The sequence below is a fragment of the Equus caballus genome, chromosome 6, assembly GCF_041296265.1.
Source record: "Equus caballus isolate H_3958 breed thoroughbred chromosome 6, TB-T2T, whole genome shotgun sequence".
Classification (NCBI taxonomy): Eukaryota; Metazoa; Chordata; class Mammalia; order Perissodactyla; family Equidae; genus Equus; species Equus caballus.
The window spans coordinates 2,200,412-2,222,460 of NC_091689.1; the positions used below are offsets into that span (position 1 = coordinate 2,200,412).

At 38.3% G+C, this 22,049-nt stretch overlaps 1 protein-coding gene across 6 annotated transcripts in view; it reads right to left on the bottom strand.

Annotated features, from left to right (window-relative positions):
- The window catches only part of ERBB4 (erb-b2 receptor tyrosine kinase 4), a 1,102,331-nt gene that overhangs the window by 149,393 nt on the left and 930,889 nt on the right, over nucleotides 1–22,049 (bottom strand). For all 6 annotated transcript variants that reach the window (XM_023644065.2, XM_023644064.2, XM_001488767.6 and 3 more), the window contains one exon: nucleotides 12,292–12,477. In XM_023644065.2, coding sequence (XP_023499833.1) covers nucleotides 12,292–12,477 — 186 coding nt within the window. The remainder of the gene's footprint in view (nucleotides 1–12,291; nucleotides 12,478–22,049) is intronic.

Below are 22,049 nucleotides of genomic sequence, written 5' to 3' on the forward strand. Positions count from 1 at the left end.
GTATATGTCCATTGTAGTATACAAAGCATGGTAAGTCCAAGAAGATGTTTTAAAAATAAGTTGTCATTACAAACATCAATCATGGCAAGATCTGAATTCAATTAAACACAAAGAACTAGGAGGTAGGTGAGGTTATAAAGGGATGGCACGAGGTTATGAAATAGTTCTGGATCTTGATTGTGGTGGTGGTTGTATGAATCGACACGTGACAAAATTGCGAAAACTATACACGTGCACATGCACACACACCAGTTTTATACTGATGACATCTGAATAAGCTCTGTGGATTCTACCAGTGTCAAATTCCTGATTGCAATATTGTAGTAGAGTTATGCAAGATGTTATCAGTGGGGAAATAGGATGAAGAACAACGGAACCTCTTCTTAAATGTTTTCTAACTTCCTGTGAATCTATGGTTATTCCAAAATAAAAAACCTGTATGAGGGCTCTTTGAAGAAAGAACTGGGCAGGTGTAGAAGGAAGTAAATCTGTGTTTTGTGTTCAGTCCCAATATGGTTTTCCTGTTTTCAGTCAAATCGCTTGATCTCCTCATCCTTTGTTTCTCTTTTGTGCAGCAAAATGCAAGTCCTCTCTCTCTGAATTACTGTAAACATCTTGAAATCTGCGGGAAGATGGTATTGCATGCATACATCTGAAAGATCATGAATGTAGATCACAGCTTCCATAGAGCAATACTGTATCTACTTCTGCACTTTTAGAAACAAGAGCCATAGGGGAGCAATAAACTAGACATGCCAGTCCTGCTACTTTGATTCTGCTTTTGAGAAACTCACTGTGCTCCTAAAATCTGTTACAATACCACGCTTCACATAGTCATGACTAATAGATGTAATTGTGAACACTTTACACACACAAAGCGCAATTTAATCCATTTGGATTGGATAGCTTTCACTTTTCTGTCAAAACAGTACATTAAAAGTACTAGTTAAAGCATAAATTTACAGTAAAGAAATTAAGTATTTTGCTTTCTGAATGCATATGGTCGCTGAATGAAACCTCTGCCATTTAAAGAGTGGAGTAACTTCCAAGCCGAATTGAAGTTGCTCAGCATGCCAAACCAAGCCACAGGCAAGGCAAAGCAAAAGGGAAGCTTGCTATTTTATAGGTTAGACAAGAAACAATCTAAATGACTTTTTCTCTAAGTGAGATACCTTCATATTTCATGCAAACCCCAGGAAATAATTAAGGCTTCACTGCAATTCTGGGACCTGTGCTATAGAAGCTGTCTCCATAAGTTTCATTTTCATCTGGTACGATCGAGATTCTCTGTTATCCCTGACTACCCCTTATATAGCATCCTCCTTTAAGGCAATGAGATTTTGGCACATAAATAAACAGTGTGAGGTTGTTTCAGGGAGGGGATAGACATGATTCAATTTCAGCCAGGTGCTTTAGCACCAATTTGGGAGGTTACAACGTTATTAGACATTCTAACATAAAGACGGAGAGGAAAGAATATTGGTGGAAAAGAGATTTAAAAAAAAGAAAAAAAGAAAAACCTTTGGAAGATAAACTAAAAAAACCCAAAATACTTGGAAGTAAAAATGAGCTAGCTGCCTCTCATTTAATATTCTATAGGCGAAAGAAAAAAGTTCATTAGATCATTTAAAAATTATCACAAGAGGTGTAGACTGATTCTACCACTGTAGGAGTTATTTCACCTAAATGACAAATGAGGGATCACAAATCTTGTGGAGTCGGGTAAGGGGTGCTGGCCATCAGTTGATCTCAGCTGGGGCGCCCGGGGTGCCAGAGTAGTGTATAGATTCAGATCTCGGCTTTTAATAGCACTAGCACTGTGGTGTTCAATGGACTCCATCCTCTGTTTAGGCTTCAGTTTCCGCATCTTCTACACAGGCACATCAGATGGTCGTGGGGCTGGTCTCCATGAGGACCTAGGGAACTCTCAGGGTTCCGTGAAGCCCTCTCAAAACCCTTCTGTTGCTCCAGTTATGGCTCAGTTTTATTGGTTTGGATTTCCAAGTAAGATTTCACTTAAAGAAACAATTTCATGCCTCAACATTTTTTTTCAATCACTGAACTAGATAATCTTCTGGGCCTCTTCATTGTGTCAAAATTTTAACAAGTTCCGATAATCACCTTTTTAAAGATTCACCACCTCCACAAAGGAAATTTTCTGGACTGGGTCCTTTCCTTGTGAATTTCTTATTGCTTTTCTATCCGTTTAGATACACAGCAAAATACTTTATTAAGATACCAGTTTGCGTTTTAGTGCCTGTGTCTTTGGAATAGGAAAATCTGTGTGTTTCTTCCTGAGATCTCCATCTTGAAAGGATTTTTGTCCTGCAGGACCTACCATTGCAATTCCAAGGCAGCAGCACCCAGAAGACAAGGCTCACTTAGCTTTTGTTGTTTGAGAAATTGACTTATTTCTATTGAGTAGTGGAGATGAGGGTGGAATGTGGAAGAGGCCGAACCCAACAACCTGGAGAAAAAAGGTTAGGTTCTCTAAGACTGAAGAGGGAAGAGGGTTACTGGTGGCAATTCCAGAAGGGGGGTGGGGACAGGGGACCTCAGTGCCTATTCTCATTCTGTACTTGTAGAGGTGCTAGGCCTCTCAAGTGGTCGTGCTTGGATGGATACCCAGCCCTGGGGGACTGGGCACCATGAGACAAGGATTTGTGGGAACACGCTCTGGCTAGCTTGATGGAAGAGGACAGCCCAGTCCCTCCAGTCACCCTCATCAGCCCAGTCTAGATTACCTGGCAGCCAGACAGCCTGCAGACCCATGAGTGAGCATAGCCAAGATTCCAGAGCCCCTCAGCAGATCCAGACTCATGAGCAATAGGCACTTATGTTATATGCCAAATAAAAAAGAGAGAGGGACAATGATGTCATAGCTATAAGGATTGTACATAACTGACGGACAGATTGGGCAGCTCTGCTTCCATGGAGCTGAACAAACAATACTTTAATGTACCAACTACAGAGGTCGGCAAAAGGGAGATCCTGCCCCTGTTTGCCAAGCACCATGTATTCCTCACCAGATCCTTCAACATCCCTAGACGAATCCTGTGGGAACCTTCCAATACACGATTAAAATGGAATTTCTGACCAACTCTGATAGTTGAGCACCAAGCTGGAATAATTTTTATTTAGACAAGAAGTAATGTGATGTTCCTCCAATCTGGTCCCTCAGACCGTATTTATTTCTGCTCAACACAAAGAAATGATGGAAAAAATTCTCTGGGGAGACTTGTGTTTTGTCCTGGAAAAAAAAAATTCAAGTGAACTCTTTATTTATGCAAAGGTGTAGCAATCCTCGTTGGAAATGAATGGCCTTGAGACCACTGCTCTGTGTGATTAAAAAAAAAAGTCAATATTTACTGAGCAATACTAGGTGTCAGGCAACATGTTAAGATATTGACATGCTTTATTGTTTTATTTCATTATTACAATAACCCTATATGGTAAATATTATTATCCTGATGTTTAGATAAGGAAGTTCTGAGAGTTTAAGAAACTTGCCCCAAATTACACAGCTAATGACTGATAAGTGTTGTTATTCAAAGCCAGATCTTCTAATTCCAAAATCCATTATTTTTCACCATTGTAATCATAGTAGGTTCTCAATGGAATTTTGCTGTATTCATGAGTACAATAATAAATAAGTACACATGAATAAATGCATATAAATAAATACAAATGAATAAAGGAATATAATAAACGAGTAACAATTAATGAAGAAATATATATATTTCTGTTCTGTAGAAAGTTTTGTCTAATGTTTCAGATTGTATCAGTTGCTCGTATCTATTTGTTCATTCAAATTTGATAAACATAGGTTTGATTCATTTCATGCAAGCATAGGCTTTCTCATTTGGCAAAAGAGAAAATGAGCCTCAAAGCTCTCATAACTATGATTCGGGATTCAAACCCAGATCGTATTTCTCTGTGGTTCATATTTTTTCTGCTACTCTATGCTGACTTTCTGTGGAAGTCATGTCTAAGTTAATATTGATGATAATAAATATTAAATAATGTATTATCATTTTAGTTAATTTCATCGTGACATCCATTCAGCGCTGAAGCTTTGGTAGCAAATGTGCACAGCTGAAGCATGATCTCATCTAACCATCACAACAGCTGGACAAATGGAGGCTGTTGCCCATTTTATAGATGAGGAAACAGATTCAGAGACATCAAAGAATTTCCCTAAGTCATGCAGATGATTAGCGATGGAGCTAGAACCTGGACACAGTACAGCTTCCTTTGCAGTCCCGCCCTAACACTCTGCAGGCAGGGCCATCTCTCCTCTCTCGCTACAGGAGGCAGTAGTGCAGTGGTTTTTGATTTCTTGGTTTTTGTGCCTGTCTTCACTAGTGGAATATAAAAACTGCAATAGAGGGAGTTTACATTGTTGTTTTAACTTGAATCCGCAGATCTTGAGATAGTACCTGCTAAATCATAACTTACTAATTTTTAAATTAATAAATACGGGCCAGCCAGGTGGCGCAGCGGTTAAGTGCACATATTCCGCTTCTTGGCGGCCTGGGGTTTGCCGGTTCGGATCCCAGGTGCGGACATGGCACTGCTTGGCAAAAGCCATGCTGTGGTAGGCGTCCCAAATATAAAGTAGAGGAAGATGGGCACAGATGGTAGCTCAGGGCCAGTCTTCCTCAGCAAAAAGAGGACTGGCAATAGTTAGCTCAGGGTTAATCTTCCTCAAAAAAAGAAAAAAAAGATGTAAATTAATAAATAAATGAATCCTTCCTGGTTAAATAAAGACCAGAGATAATCTCCTCTTGGATTCAGACCTCAAATGTCTAATTAGACACAGACCTTAGAAATGGACGGAGATTCTGCAAAAACTCTCTCAATTGGCTGCCTCTATGGAAAAAATATTGAACATTTTATCTTCATGAAATAATCAATGACTTGTCCATAATTCTGAGTTCAGTTCTTTATCCCTGGGCTAGTTTGCAGCATGACCCTAGGAAAGTCACTGAAGATATTTACTCTGAATAAAATTGTACTACTAAGTCAGATTCATGCCACTGAATTTCTCTAAAGATCTAATGAAAACTCATCAGAATGTATAATGTCTTCAAAGTTAAATAATATCAGTAAAAATGATAAAGATTAAGCAATGTTACATCCTTGTCTCTCCCCAAAAGTGATTATATGAAGAGGAAAAATAATCTATTTTAATTTAAATTGTGACTTTTCACTAAATGGAATCTAGCTATGCCGCTAACACTATGGCTTTTAATTCCAATATTCCTCTTCTCCACTACCTTTATAGAATATGATCATTTCTCTGTGTCAAAACCTGCCCAAGGAACCCATTCAGTCAATTGGTATTCACAAACTTCTAAACAGTATTAAATATCATTATTTTACTATTATACATAATAAGTGCTAATTTCATCTTTTCTAGAATGTTATTAGTGTTCTGCCTCTTTCCTAGACTATTGATTACTTTTAAATTGTACATGTATTATACACAAATGTGCATATGTCTAAGGTCACATCTATACATAGAATTCTCATTAACTCCAATTAAAAATATGAATGGATAAGAAAAGTAATTGGGGAACAAAGTAAAAAAAAAGTTCAACTGAGAAAATCTATTAAACTGGACTGAACATCATGCTGACCTTTGAACAATACTTTTCCTATAAAGCATAAATGCTGGAATCAATCTATTTGTAAAAATGTAACTGAGAGCTTTTATTTATAGGCAGAATCTAAATTATTTTAGTTAAACATATTAGGTTAATTTTTATTCTTTAAAATATTGAGTGACTTTTATTTCCATGTTCTTTTGGAAGAAATTTAAAGTTGGGTCAATTTATGACTTAATCAGACAATGAATCATCTTGAAGGATACAATGTACCATGGACATGTGCACCACAGCAAAAGAAAGCCCTTCAAACTCTACATCTGAATTAAACTGCAAACCAATGAGAGCCTCCGAAGAAAATCTGACGGCAAAGTGAAAAGGGCAGCAAAGCTCTGAGAAAGGTTTCAAGATTTTGAAAAGTAAAAGTAGCCTATACTCAGTGTTCACACTTTACAAATACAGTAACAATAATAACAGAAAAGCTTCAAATAATATTTTCCTTAGAAAGGAATCAGGGGCTACAATTTGTGCAGTTATAGGGAGATAGACCAATATTAACTTTTTCTGGTTTGAGATTGAAAAGTTAGAATTTTTTCTTTGTTCCTCTTCAGTAACAGGCTATCTGATTCAAAGAATTACTCCTGACCCCAAATCTTGCTAGTTTACTGGTGGTTTCATGGCAGTTTCAGATGTTTTCAATGCTACAAATAATTTAATTTCTAATATGGAATTGAGGCCATAGCACCTGTGGAACAGCAACTTACGAACCTGTGTAGGAAAGTACATGAGGATGAGAGACAAGTTCTTTCTTCCAAAGGTCAGAATTATTAAATATTACACATGAGATTACCTCCTCCCATCCCCAGAATGGTCTAAAAACCAATGCTAAATCTTTTATATCTAGGATTTAAAAATGAGGTACTTTTAAAATGACATCATTAGGGTGTTCTAACTAAAAATATGTCTTTCCTTATTGTATTCTACTCAGATATTATCCAAAATAACACGTAGTATACATTCTTAGTCTACGCTGGGCAATTTTCTTAGCACGTTATGAATATTACCTTATTCTCATAATTACTCTGTGAAGCAAGTACTATCCTTACTTCCATTTTCATGGGGCCCAGAGAGATTAAGTAACATCTAGAGCCAAACAGCTAATAAGTTGTGGAGCTTGGATTTGAACCTGGTCAGTCTGGTTCTAGAGTCTGTGTGCTTAACATAAACTAGTGCCAGACTATGCATTTTAAACTCTTAATTTATGGTGTCACTTGGGATCACTATCTATACCGCACAATAGTTCACAGACAGTTCTGAGCTTGCTTTTTCATAATATTTTACAAGCAAAACATTGGTTGAAAAATATTCCCCCATGATTGAAGAAATATCTAGTACTTTCTCCTGAAGATGTGACATACATCCTGATGAGAAGACAATGAAAAATTCTCATGAAGACAATAAAAAGGATTATTCATTAAAGAATCTTTCCTATTATGGGATTAATGATGAGACACAACTACAGACAAAAGGTCATGCCCTCAGCACTCCTCAATTTGGGGTGTTGTTGGAGGACAGAGAGCAAGTGACTAAGGTGAGGCGACATGTGTTTGTTTGGAGAGGAAAGAGTGAAAAATGGTTTGAAGACCTGGCTCTGACATCATCAGAGTTACCTGTGTAAAATCCAGGCATCTCAACCTGCTGCTGTATCCTTTAGGACTTCCCCCATTTCCTTCTCTATAAACTGGGAGAATAACGGGCCATACCTGCTAGAGGTTCAGTAAAGATGAAATAACACAATGCACATAAAGCACCAAGCAGATGCCAGGTGTGTAAGACATGCTTTATCTACCTGGACACAGTCATTATCAGCGTTACTCACCATGAAGTTCCTTCACTCTAAACTCACATATATTTTTCAGAATAAGCTAAGCTGTCTTTAAAAACTGTTTCTCAAACTTGTTAGCAACACTACGAAAGAAGGAATTTCAACATTATCTTCTATTCTGATTCATAAAACACCAGGAAAGCATACGGCTGTATATGAACATTAAATAATATTGTGTTCTGCTCTGCTTACCAAATTAAATCAAGTTCCAAACGCAGCTTATGCAGAGTGAATATGGTTGCCTATAAGAGGCAAACACATTTGGTGTTTAAATTTGTGTTTTCTATTATATAAAATTTTGTAGAATGATGAAACAATGGAAGAGTGGAAATAAAACAGAATATGCATGAAAATATTTTTAAAATACTTTCTTCCTTATATATAAAAACAACATAGATTAGTGCTTCCACTATTTATTTACTAGCTGTGTGAATTAATCAAGTTACTTAAATTCTCTCTGACTCACTTTCTTGATCCGTGAAAAGTACATAATAATGATACTTACCTCACAGGTTTGTGATGAGACAAATTAATTGATGAATAAAATACACAGAATAGTGCTCGCGCAGAGTAAGTGCTTGATGTTAGCTATCATTATCATTTCTGTGTTAACCTTTCCACAGGTATATTATAACACAAATATAAATTGGTTATTTTACAGCATCATTCCTCCCCCTCCTCCCAGCTTTGTCAACAAAAAAAGGATGTGGCCAAAATGAAAGTGGGTATTGGAGAAATTATGAGGATACCTCATTTACTTTCACAAGTCTATCTAGGTGAGAATTGAAAACAAAGAAAATGTAGCCTCTAAATTATTGAAATAGCTATTTGTAAAATGCTTGTCTTTATTCAGACCACATTACTCTTATTTTACAGACGTTTCTAAAACAACTCTCTGTTTCAAGGCTTTCAACCTACAGCTAATAAATGCAGGTTGATTTTAAGCACTCCACATTCTAGGAGCCGAGCCAGAGACCTTACGTGGGCTATTTCATTGAATCTCTGCAAATCACTATGAGGAAGTGTATTAGTTTTCTATTGCTGTAACCAATGACCACAAATTTAGTGGCTTAAACCCATATAAATTTCTTTTCTTTTCTTTTTTTTTGAGGAAGATTAGCCCTGAGCTAACTACTGCCAATCCTCCTCTTTTTGCTGAGGAAGCCTGGCCCTGAGCTAACATCCGTGCCCATCTTCCTCTACTTTATATGTGGGATGCCTACCACAGCATGGCTTTTGCCAAGCAGTGCCATGTCCACACCCAGGATCCAAACCGGCGAACTGTGGGCGGCTGAGAAGCGGAACGTTCGAACTTAACAGCTGCGCCACCGAGCCGGGCCCTAAATTAATTTTCTTACAGCTCTGGATGTCACAAGTCCACAATCAGTTTTACTGGACTAAAATCAAGGTGCTGGCAGGGCTGCATTCCTTCTGGTGGTTCCAGCAGTGAATCTGGTTCCTTTCCTTTTCCAACTTCTAGAAATCGGCTCTTTTCTTCAGCATGGCCCCTTCCTCCATCCTCAAGGCCCCTCATTCCAACTCTGCTTCCATCCTTGCATCTTCTCTCTCTGACTCTAATCCTTCTGCCTCCCATTATAAAGATCTCTCCATTACGTTGGGCCCACCAGGATAATCTACTCACCCTCAAATCCTTAACTTCATCACATGTGCACAATCCTTTTTAACATGTAAAGTAACATATTCACAGATTCGGGGATAAGACATAACATCTATTGGGTTATTTTTCAGCCTACCACAGGTAGATAATATTCTATTCATTTTGCAATGAGAAAAAATGTAAAAATAATTAACTCCGTTAATACATTGAGAAACAAAAATTCAGAGAGGTCGACTAGCTTAATTCAAACTCACAAAACCAAAAAGTGAGCATGAACATACTATGTAGGTCCTTCTGACCCTAATGCTGTTTCCCAAAGCATTACACAATTCTGCCCCCAGAGTAGGAAAAAAGATGAAGGAAAGACTCCCTCCTTAAGGGTAGATTTTTTATTTTCCTTATGACTTAAAAATATTAATTAAATAGGTTTATTGAATGGCTACTCTGTATAAGACCCAATTTTATGTGTTGAGAAGTATGAATGAGACCCAGTCGGTCCCCAGATAATCCCATATATTCCCATGTATTTAAATGGCTATCACTCCTAAACCTAAATCTATAGTCCCAACCAAATTCAACTACCTGATTGACAGTCCAATTTCACATTTTATAAACTTATCCAATTTGCCATGTCTAGAACTGAACTCCTGATTTTTCTCTACAGATAAGTTCTTCAGCCTTCTCCACCTCAGGAGATGGCCCCACCACACTCCCCTCCCCCATTGCTCAGAGCTAATCAACCATCAAATGCCTTAAATTTGTCTCAAAAATATATCTTAATTGCATTTCCTTCTCCTTATTTTCATTATCCCCAGATTTCTAACTGGTATCTTCATGTCCATCTTGCATTGCCTCAATTTAATCTGCATACATAAACTGGCATGATCTCTTTAGAGCATAAATTGGTTTATGTCACTTCCAAGGTAAAATACTTCAATAACTACCTACCGCATTTATAACAAAATCCAAACTCCCATGCTGTACAGGGCTCCCACGTACCAGGCTCTGCTGTCCTGATGTAACTAGCAATGGAGCCTCCTTTCACTCCTAAAATTGTCCCATTTTGATGATAAATTACATGGTCACTATATCTATAGGACTCTGTGTAATCTTTCCTCCTCCTAAATTTTCTGTTCATGGCCAAAGTCTTCTCAATCAAGACTCAGTGGGGTCTTCCCTAAAGTCTCTCCTGTAATTATTTTTCTTCAAAATCTGAAGCATAGCATTTAATCCTGCACTTAATTATTTTATTTGTTGTATGTCTGTTCATTCCATCAAGGTACACAGAGACAACCAGGCTCACGTCCATATTGTTCACCCGAAACACTTCAGTCAGCATAGTACCCGGTACATGGTAGGTGTCCACAAGTATTTATTGAAGGATAAATGGCTAAATAAACTTGCCGTACATTTAGGGAGCTATGGAGACACATAGTTTAACATTTAAATAATAAAAATATTTTCAAGATATCATTGACCAGAACTAATGCAGAAGTTACTTCTGTTTAGAGACAGAGGTTGACCAGGGAAGGCTCCAGAAAGGAAGGGAGTGCTGTCAGTGTTGATGGATGAAAAAGGTCGTGTTATGTGACTCAAGAAACTGAGAAAATATTTCTCAGCAGAAGAAATGGCATTTGCAAAGGCAAAAAGGTTTAAAACAGTGTGGTTATTCAGGGAACTCACAGTAGTTTCTATTATTAGAGTGTATAGTCTCGTATAGATGATATATTAATGCCATGAATCCCTAAGGACAAAAGCTAAATTATGGAAAGTACTGCAGGAAATATAGAGAAGAGCTAAGAAATCTGAAGTTTAGTTTTGTTTTCATTTATAGCGCTAGGATGATTTGAGAATTTCTATTGCATATTTAGCTCACCTTATAAATTATAGAAGTTCTTAGATAAGTAAATCAATTTTTGAAGAGCTATATTTCAAGCTTCATTACCATAAAGAATCCTCTCAGTTGTGAGTTTGTCATGTAATATTCACAAAATTATAATACATGGGCCATAAGGAAACTATATTGAGACTTATAGTATGTAAAACTAAACTGGGCTTTTCCCTCAAAAGACTTTTTGGGTTTGCATTTTAAGAATCATCTCAAATTTCTCCTTTGGTAATGTATTTTCATTCACTCTTAGATTGTAAAAAGAAACAGGCTAAAACCACTAAATTAACATTTTGGTATTTATATCACACAAATGCAAAGACGAACATATGGAATTTACAGAATATGAAGTCATATTTTGATGTAACTAAGAGTTGAAAGAGTGAGTTAAAACTCATCTCAGCCCTAAATATCTGGAAAGAGAAAATTTTCAAGAACTATCCTTGGAACAGATAATCATAAATGGTTACTTGGAACATAAGGAATGTACATCAGAATTTGCACACTTGTGGACTGCGGGACATGAATGTTTGCTTTGGCTCCCAGAGCACTTCAAAAGTTTGAGCCAAGATTTAAATTTGGAGAATTAACAAAAAAATCCAGAACTATATCCCCTCTTGAAAAATTAGAAGACAGACAAATCTTATAGAAAAAGCCAGAGTCTCCTAGAAGAGGGCAGATGCTGTCTAGTTCACCACAGCGCCACCTCCCCCACCACCCGGGTACTAAGATCCAAGCCACTTTCCTTATGTATGTTACATCTCTGAGATTTTGTGCCAGATCAAAAAGAAAAAAACCCCAAACCATTAAAGACCCCTTGAGAATATGAAAATGTCTAGGAAAATACTTAGAATTTGAACCTTGATAGTACTGAGAATTGAATGTACAGGCTATTTTAACAAAATCATCTAAAAATGTAACAATTCAGACCTTCAATTTTTTCTTTCTCAGATTTTTTTTGGTAAATAAACTATATCAAAACAAACAAAAAGCCGAACAAATCCAGCATAACAATTTTTCCTCCTGACTAGTAAGCTATTCATTTTGATCTTTGGTCAATATACCATAAACAGCACAGCACAATAATCAAAAAACGTGTAAGAAGACCATGTGTTTGATCTGTAGTTTAAATGTAAACACCTCCCTATAACATATCTTTCAATAGAGCAAATATAATTTGTTTTACTTAAATAGATTGAAAGACTTGAAATGTTTTTAATACTCAAATTGTTTTAGATTAGGAGATATAAAGCCAGAAAAGTCATTTCCACGGGAAATGACAGGCACCTACCTTCGCTATCTGGACACACCAGTTAAGTAACAGCTGTGATCCAATGTTATCCTTGTGTTCATGGACGTAATCCAACAGGCAGCCATGGGGCATAAGCTGTGTAACCAGCTGGATAGTTGGGCTCAGACAGACACCCAATAACCGGACTAAGTGTGGATGGTCCATACTTGCCATGATCAGAGCTTCCTATGAGAAAAAATATAATAGCACCACTTCAACCCAAAGTTTTTTATAAATATAGTTACTTGCACTGAATTAATGGTGCTGATAATGACTTTTAAAATGCACACTCAATGGAATCAATTAAAAGCGAAAAGACATTGTAGCCATCATATTCTTAAAGCAATTTAATTCAAGTGAAATTAAATGAAAAACAGAGTATATATTTAATAAAATGGAAAATGTTAAAGAATAACTGCATATAAAATTAATAATGGGATCTCTTTTATAATGTAGACAATATTAGATTTCATTTACTGCCAAGTAAGTTGAAATTGAATCCTAACTTACACTGGATTTTTAACCTTTGATCTTTGGTTCTAGAGTACAATCATTGATATAAATGCTACTCTGAAAAATCAAGAATTGAGAGTGTAAGCATATTATTTACACATATACAGTTTTGAAAATTAATAAAGGGAATCTTATAACAGAGTCGAGGAGCCATGAAGGGAGCACTCTCTCACACACACCCCTCGTCACAGCCTACTTAACCAGCAGGAAGATGCCGCCCTGCCTCAGCGACAATGTGCTAACCACTGCTTGCAGCCCATGAGAAACCACCACCACCTCAAACTCTTTGTTCTCCTCTAATGAACTTTTCTTCCAATAACTCTCCTTAATTCCCTCCTAAAACCTAAGAAAAGTTGACATTCCCTTAGTCTCTTCAGACATACCTGTGGTTTGCCATAGTCTGCTTGTCCTGAATTTTAATTCCTCTACTGTTCTCAAATAAACTCAAATTTGCTTTGATAATTCATCAATTATTTTATTTTAAGATTGACATTATATGGTGTCAGAGGTGACATCTGAAGGAGACAAACCCTGAGGAGCTAACAACCCCTGGAAACACGTGCGGTACCACTGGAGTCCCTGTGCTCTCCACTTCTGTGGATCATCTCATTCCTTTCAGTTCAGTAAGTCTCCTTTAGGATTTGAGCCCCTCGCCTTATGTTGAGCTCTCCAGATTTATTCAGGATCTGTTTTTGTGATGGCATAACCCTTCCTGGTGAGTACAGCTGTACTCCCTTATCTGTGGTTTTGCTTTCTGTGGCTTCAGTTACCTGTGGCTAACTGCAGTCTAGAAGCAGATGATCCTCCTTCTGACTTATCATCAGAAAGTCAATAGTAACCTAACACTATGTCACAATGCCTATGTCATTCACCTCAGTTCATCTCATCACAGGACATTGTACCATCCAACATCATCACAAGAAGAAGAAGAGTGAGTACAGTAAGCAATTTTGAGAGGGAGAGAGAACATTCACATAAATTTTATTACAGTATATTTTTATAATTGTTCATTTTATCACTAGTTATTGTTAATCTCTTATTGTGCTTCATTTATAAATTAAACTTTGTCATAGGTATGCATATGTAGGAAAAAACATAGTATATATAGGGTTCAGTACTATCTGTGGTTTCAGACATCCACTGGAGGTCTTGTAACTATCCTCCGTGGATAAGGGGGGACTACTGTACTCTTGTTTTCTAATCTCCAATTGTTTAGTTATGGGATCCCAATCCTCCAAGCCCTCTCAAGAGATGCCCTCTCAGATGCCAGCTGGTGTCATGTTCAAAAATTATGATCCCTGCTCATGCGAATTCTTAACTAGATGGGCCAACCTAACCAAAGGTAACGTAGAGCTTTAGTTGATCTCCCCAACCTGTTTTTTCTCAGAACTGAGAAGACCATGGCTCTAGGATTAAAAAAAGTGCATGGGATGCCTGTTTTAATTGATATCTTTAATTGATATCATCAGTAGGCTCTTCTCCATCTCACCCCCAAGGCTTACTTCTTTTCCTGTGGCACCCACATCACCTCTTCTATACTCTCCTCTTACCCGTTCCAATCCTCCCACTGAAGTTCCCTTTTTCTCAGAACCTCTTCCCCTTCCCACTTCCTCTTTGATCAAATCCATTGAAATCTGCCCTTTTAAAATCAGACTCCCCAAGGACCCTAACTCTAAGCATCCAATTTCTTATGTTCCTTGGACTAAAGCTAAACTCTAAGCCATAGTAAAAGAATTTTGGAAAGTTACAGAGGATCCCCAAAGATTTGCTAAGGAATTTAAAATGGTTGTCTAGACCTACCAACCTGATTTCTCAGAATTATATCAACTAGTCCATATGCTTGTTAGTGAGGGCCAAGCCCAGCACTCAATGAAAACTGTCAACTGTAATGATCCTGAAAGATCTCTAGAATTGCAGATGCGGGACAAACCCCTTGCCCTATTATATGACGGGGCTTGTGGAATTGCTCACCAACTCCAACAGGCAATTCCCAGCACTTTCTCAAAACCTGTTGATTGGAATAAGACCCAAGTTTTCACTCAGAAACCAAATTAACCTGTGCATGGTTATTACAGTTGACTTCAAATTGTGTTCAAGAAAAATTCTAGTCTTCCTATGGACGTGGCATCCACTTGGTTGGCCTTCAAACCACACCTCAGATGATTCCACTAAAGTCGTTAATCTCCAACTTCAAAAGATGGAGGCCCCTAAGCAAAATCCTCCCAGTCTTTGTCATTATTGTAAGAAGCCAGGACAATAGAAGAAAAACTACTGTAAATTAAAATGCTCCAGGTGTCTTCAGTCACCCAACCAAACCTTCCAATGCCTTTCCAGTTCCCAATGATGAGACTCCAAGGAATCATAAGGACTTTTCCCAATCTTTCCTCTTAACTGGTTTGGAGAAACAACTCTCCAGATTGGGAACGAATTTCTCTCCATTCTTATTGATACTGGAGCTACACTCTCAGTGCTCAACTACACTGCTGTTTAACAGCCTTTGCCTCAAGATACTAAAACAGTTCACGTAGTGAGGATCACTAATAAACGTCAACAAGTCCCTATTTATAAACCTATTTTCTTTTGTCTGGGCCCTCTGAGGGATACCTATTCTTTCCTACTCAGTGTCTCTGCCCTCGGCCACTTACTGGGCCAAGACTTAGAAAAATATCATGCAGGAATTTCTTTCTCCCAAAAGGGGGAAACAATTTTAGAATTTGATGACAACAACCAAAATAACTGGTCCAATGAACTGGATATATCTTCTTCAACATCCTTTATTTGCACTGTTTCTGACAATATCAAAGCGGATGCCAAAGATTCTAGTCATTTTCCCCTGATGAATCAATTAGCACCATCCCTATGGGCAAAATCATCAACAGATGTTAGTAGAATTCACAGTGCTCCTCTTATCAAGATCTAAATTGATCCCTTAAAACTTCTCCCCAGAATTAATCAATACCCCATAAATGAGGAAGCCCTGCAGGGAATCAAGCCAACCATAGAAGCTTATAAGGTCCAAAGCCTTGTTATTCCTTGCACTAGTCCATGTAACACCCATCCCTGTTTTACCTGTAAAGAAACCCAATGGCAATGGACAGAGGTTTGTTCAAGACCTTTGGCCATAAATAACATAGTCATCCCTCATCACCCAGTTGTTCCAAACCCTCTTACTTTGTTGGCTTCCATCTCTACCGAAAGCAAATTTTTCACTATGATTTACGTGTGCAGTGCTTTCTTGAGTATTCGCTTGGGAAGGACAACAACATACCTGGACGGTCATGCATCAAAGCTTTACCAAAAGTCCTTCTTATTTCTCATAAGTTTTAAAGGCTGTTATAGATGATATAGAATTTTCTGGAGGTTTCACTTTATTACAATTTGTGGACAACTGACTTCTCTTCTCCCCTTCCTACACCTCCTTACAAGAAGACAGTACCCACCTGTTAAAAGTTTTAGCATCAAAATGACACAAAGTCTCTAAGGAAAAGTTGCAATTCATCCAAACTCAGGTTTTATATTTAGGACTCTGATCTTGGAACAAAGGCTATATTTAGATCCAGATAGGCTTCATGGCATCTCCAATTTTCCAAAACCCAGAACTAAGCACCAATTACAGTGCTTTCTCAGGCTAGCTGGGTACTGTTGAAATTGGATTCCAAACTTTTCTTTTATGGCCCATCCCCTATATTCTTTACTAATAAATAACAAACCTGACCCTACTGTTTGGAAAGATCAGGATGATGTAGTCTTTAAAGCCTTAAAGGAAAACTCAATAAATCCCCCGCCTTTGGACATCCCAATTATCAATTTCCCTTTTTTCCTTCATATATGAAAAATAAGGAAAGGGACTCGGAGTTCTCACCCAAAAACACAGGGGCCACCATCACCCCATAGAACATTATAGCCAACAGCTAGACCCTGTGGGACAGAGAATACCTTCCTTGTCTCAGAGCCATTCCTGCCGCTGTTGTTTTGGTTAAGGCCACCAAAAGACGTAGTCATGGGATTCCCCTAACTATTCTTGCACCCCTAACTATTCTAAACCCTTCTAAATTCTCATCATACACAACACAGTTCAGCTAGTCACCTCACCTCCAATGAAATCCTCTTGCTAATAGCTCCTCATATAAACCTTTCTCGCTGCAATAACGTTAACTCTGTCACCAAGACTCCTCGTGACTATTTGACTCTGACACATCACCTTCTAACTCGTCACAATGATTTACAGGAAACTCCCTTAACCAATGTTGTTTTCTTGTGGTTTACCTATGGTTCTTATTTAAAGAATGAAAAGGGTAAATTCTGTGCTGGTATGCGATTCCAACTCCTTTTGAAATCATTAAGGTGACACTTTTGCCTTTGGCTGCTTAAGCCCAACATGCTGAATTATATGCTTTCACTCGAGTTTGTATCCTGGCTAATGGATATACCCACAGCCACTATGCCTCTGGAGTAGCCCACGATTTTGGAATGCTATGGAAACCGAGAGGCTTCCTTACCTCTAACGGAGATACAACTAAAAATGGCTCTCATGTCTAAACTTTTCTAGATGCCATACTTCTATCAGCAGCTTTGGCTATCATCAAGTTCCCTGGACATTCCACACTTCATTCTCTGGAGGCTAAAGGAAACCACTTCACTGATATTTCCACTAAAAATGCTGCTCTCAAGGGAACCAAAAGCCAAACTTCTGTCAGGGTCCAAAAGAATGCTTAGAAGCATTGGAACCCAACAAAGATAATGATTTACACATAACTAGAGAGGCTCAACTATCAGCACCAGAGGAAGAAAAACAATACTGGCAATCCAATGGCTGCTGGTATGATAAAACAAGAAACCTCTGGTTTGGGCCAAATAAAAACCCCGTCTTACCAGGGACTCTAAAATTTCCATTATTGACCACCATGCATTCATTAAATCATTGGTCTGACAAAGTGATAACATTTATGAAATAATATTGGTGAGAAAATATAAATAAGACTGCAAAATGTCTGCCTTGCTTGCCCCACCTGCCCAAAATATAATCTGGGAAAACCTGTTAACACTGCTCCTGGACATTTTAAATTGCCTAAGGGACCATTTGAGGTTTGGCAAATGGATTTCATACAGTTACCCTTGTCTTACAGATATAAACATGTTTTCATAATGATTTGTATGGTCTCTCACTCGGCTGAAGTTTTCCATTGCAGGAAGGCTGCTGCCTCTTCTGTGGCTGAAATCTTACTAAAAAAATTATCCCTACTTGGGGAACCCCCTCAAACTTCATAGTGACCGGGTAATTCAGTTTACCATTGTACAAGTTTGCACTGTTTGGCAGGTTTTACAACATTTTTACCATGCCTACCACCCTCGATCTTCAGGACTAGTAGAATGTACTAATGGCATTATTAATACTCAATTGGCAAAATTTGTAGAAATCCTTCAAATACCCTGACCAAAAGCATTGCAATTTGTGTTTCTGAATCTCAGATCCACCCCTTTTGAAACCCATAAATTCTCCCCTTTTGAGATAATCACCAGATGTTCAATACACCTAGCTCCTGCTTCCTCTGATCCACAGCTGGCAAAAGGGGATATACTTCAGTTTTGCAAAGGCCTAAGCAAATCCATAGAGAATCATCATACTTTGGTAGAACAATCTTTCCACAGTGCATTCTTGGGAGAGGAAAACATCAGACATCATAATCTGCAGCCCAGAGATTTCATCTACCTTCAGAAAGACTCCCTCTAACCTCACTGGAAGGGACATCACCAGGGGCTATTAACCAAACTCTGCACAGCCAAGCTCCAAGGGGGAGATTCCCAGATTCATGTGTTCACTTAAAGAAAGCTTCAATCCCTGAATGGACCTACACTCCAACTAGTGAATTAAAATTGAAATAAATCCATGCATCTATTGGCAGCTAATCTTTGACAAAGAAGCCAAGAACATGCAATAGAGAAAGGAAAGTCTCTTCAATAAATGGTATTGGGAAAACTGGACAGCCACTAGCAAAAGAATGAAAGTAGATCATTATCTTACACCAGACACAACGATTAACTCAAAATGGATTAAAGACTTGAATGTAAGACCTGAAACCATTAAATTTCTAAAATATAGGCAGTACACACTTTGACATCAGTCTTAGCAGTATCCTTCCAAGTACCATGTCTACTCAGGCAAGGAAAACAAACAAACAAAAAAGTAAACAAATGAGACTACATCAAACTAAAGAGCTTCTGCAACGCAAAGGAAACCATGAACAAAACAAAAAGACAACTCAGTAACTGGGAGAAAATATTTGTAAATCATATATCTGACAGGAGGTTAATTCCAAAATATGTACAGAACTTGCACAACTCAACAACAAAACAACCTGATAAAAAAATGGGCAGAAGAGATGAACAGACATTTTTCCAAAGATATACAGATGGGCAACAGGCACATGAAAAGATATTCAACATCACTAATTACTAGGGAAATGCAAATCAAACCTACAATGAAATATCACCTTACACCCATCAAAATGACTATAACTAACAAGACAAGAAATAAATGTTTGGAGAGGATGTGGAGAAAAGGGAACCCTAATACACTGCTGGGGGGAATGTAAACTGGTGTGGCCTCTACAGAAAAGAGTATAGAGATTTCTCAAAAAATTAAAAATAGAAATACCATACATTCCAACTATCCCATTGCTCAGTATTTATCCAAAGAATATGAAATCAACAATTCAAAGAGATTATGCATCCCTACATTTGTTGCAGAATTATTCATAATAGCCAAGACATGGAAGCAACCCATATGCCCATCAACAGATGAATGGATACAGAAGATGTGGTATGTACATACAATGGAATACTACTCAACCATAAAAAAGATAAAATCATGCCATTTGCAACAACATGGATGGATCTTGAGGGTATTACGCTAAGTGAGATAAGCTAGACAAAGGCAAACACCATATGACGTCACTCATATGTGGAAGATAAACACATGGATAAAGAGAACAGATTAATGGTTACCAAAGGGGAAATGGGTGGGAAGGAGGGCAAAAAGGATAAAGGGGCACAAATGTATGGTCATGGATAAAAACTAGACTATTAGTGGTGAACACAATGCAGTCTATACAGAAACTGATACATAATAATGAACACTTCATGTTTATACAGCGTTGTAAGCCAATATGACCTCAATAAAATAATAAAAAAAAAAGAAAGTGTCTAGGGATTGAAGCAGACAACAGCTGAAGCAGACAGCTTTCCCAAGATGACAGGACCAGGCCTGTATATCTTTTCTTCACTATTTTTCCTCACTTTATTTCCTCTCTTTCTCTTGGAAAGACAATAATCTTATTTACATTTCCCAATCTATTGCAAAAGGGTGAAACCTGTCTGATTGTTGGAATTGCCACCAGGACCTTTGATCTGCCCATGCCAGTGGTGAGTCTTTAGTCCTATCTATAACTAATTTTACCTTAGTTCCCAGTCAATAGATAATTACTCCTATTCCAATTTGGATGTTACCTATTGAGTCAGACTCCAGAAACTGACTTTCCCTGTACCCTGTTTTGATTTTTCCCTTTCTGACAGTAATAACTATCAGAGCCTAACTTGATGTTAACACTTTTGCAAACCAAACTGCTTTCTTGCTCTTGCCTTCTTTCCCATTCCTTGATACTAACTGCTCTCATGCTGTGAAAGAAAACACCAAAGGTCTTACTTCAGGGCTTTTGGAAAAGAACATTTTAAGATGGTAAGGTGTCTTCCTAAATGTATCAGTCCCACAGCCTCCTTCATTTTTTTTCCTAAGGAAGATTGTCCCTGAGCTAACATCTGTGCCAAGCTTCCTTTTTTTGCTTGAGGAAGATTTGCCCTCAACTAACACCCATGCCAATCTTCCTCTATTTTGTATGTGGGCCACCGCCACAGCATGGCCACCAATGAGTGGTGTAGGTCTGCAACAGGGAGCTGAACCCAGGCTGCCAAAGTGGAGAACACCAAATTTAACCACTAGGCCACAGGGCTGCCCAATACCACAGACTCTTGACTCAAAACTAATCAAAAGACACCTGTTAACTCTATTAATAATTAAACTTTAGCTGTAGTCCTCTGCACTCCACCTGGTTTTATCTTTGTCTGTGAAGGACAGGACCAATCCTGGGCCTACGATTATGTAGATAGCTGGCAGATAGGGGCACGATGCTTACTAGGATATCCAGTTGTTCCACTGTCCATTCATAATCACTCTTAAACTGACCACTGGTCCAATCCCCTAAATCTACACCAAAGAACTGAATGTGAACCACCTGTTAGGGACTGTAACTCTGAGTTTGCCTCCTTTGGCAGGTCTTTCTCTTTCCTTGGCTCAAAATACACACAAATGAGTGGACGGTTAGAAATGTATCAGTCAACAATTGGCAACATAGCTGACTCCACTGCCAAGGCAATAGCAGCCCAACAGCGATCCCTATATCCCCCAGCTAAGGTAGTATTGGACAGTCAAATCACCTTTGCCTATCTCCTAGCTGAATGAGGTGGTGTACGTATGGTGGTAAGTACAACCTGTTGCACATAAATAAATTCCTCTGGGGAGGTAGAAACCCAATTCATGAAATCAGAGACCAAGCACAGTGGTTACAAGTTTCACCTGGCTCCCCATAGACCTCTGACTTATTCAGTTGGCTGCCTTCAGGTCTAGCTTCATGGTGCAGAACCATCATACAAACTGGGTTTGCCATATTATTTCTAATTTCATTCTGCATAAACCTTTTTAAACTTTGCACCTGTTGTGTGTCAAAGCTTTGCAGAAATGATTCACCAAATGGAACAATGGTGGCTTAGTGCTTTGAAATGATTTCTGATGCCTATAACCTCGACAAAATATGGTTAGAAAGTGTCTGAGCATTCTTCTTCCTACTCTCCTTGTTACTCAAATGTGGCCTAAGTGGTTTCCTGTCACTATGTCCTTCCCCTCCCATGTGCGACATGAAACCCAGGAAAGGTCCTTCCTGGCACCGAGGGACAAACATAGAAATAACTGTGACTCAGATGACCTGGCTCTTGATCGGCATGCCTTCAAGGAAAGATCTGGATCAAGAGGGGAAAATGTGAAAATTCATCAGGGAAATCTTATTCAAAAGAGTCAGGAAGCTGTGAGGGGAGAGCTCTCACACACACAGCCCTGTCATAGCCTACAGAACCAGCAAGAAGAAAGAAGATGCCTCCCTTCCTCAGTGACAATGCACTAACCACAGCCCGAAGCC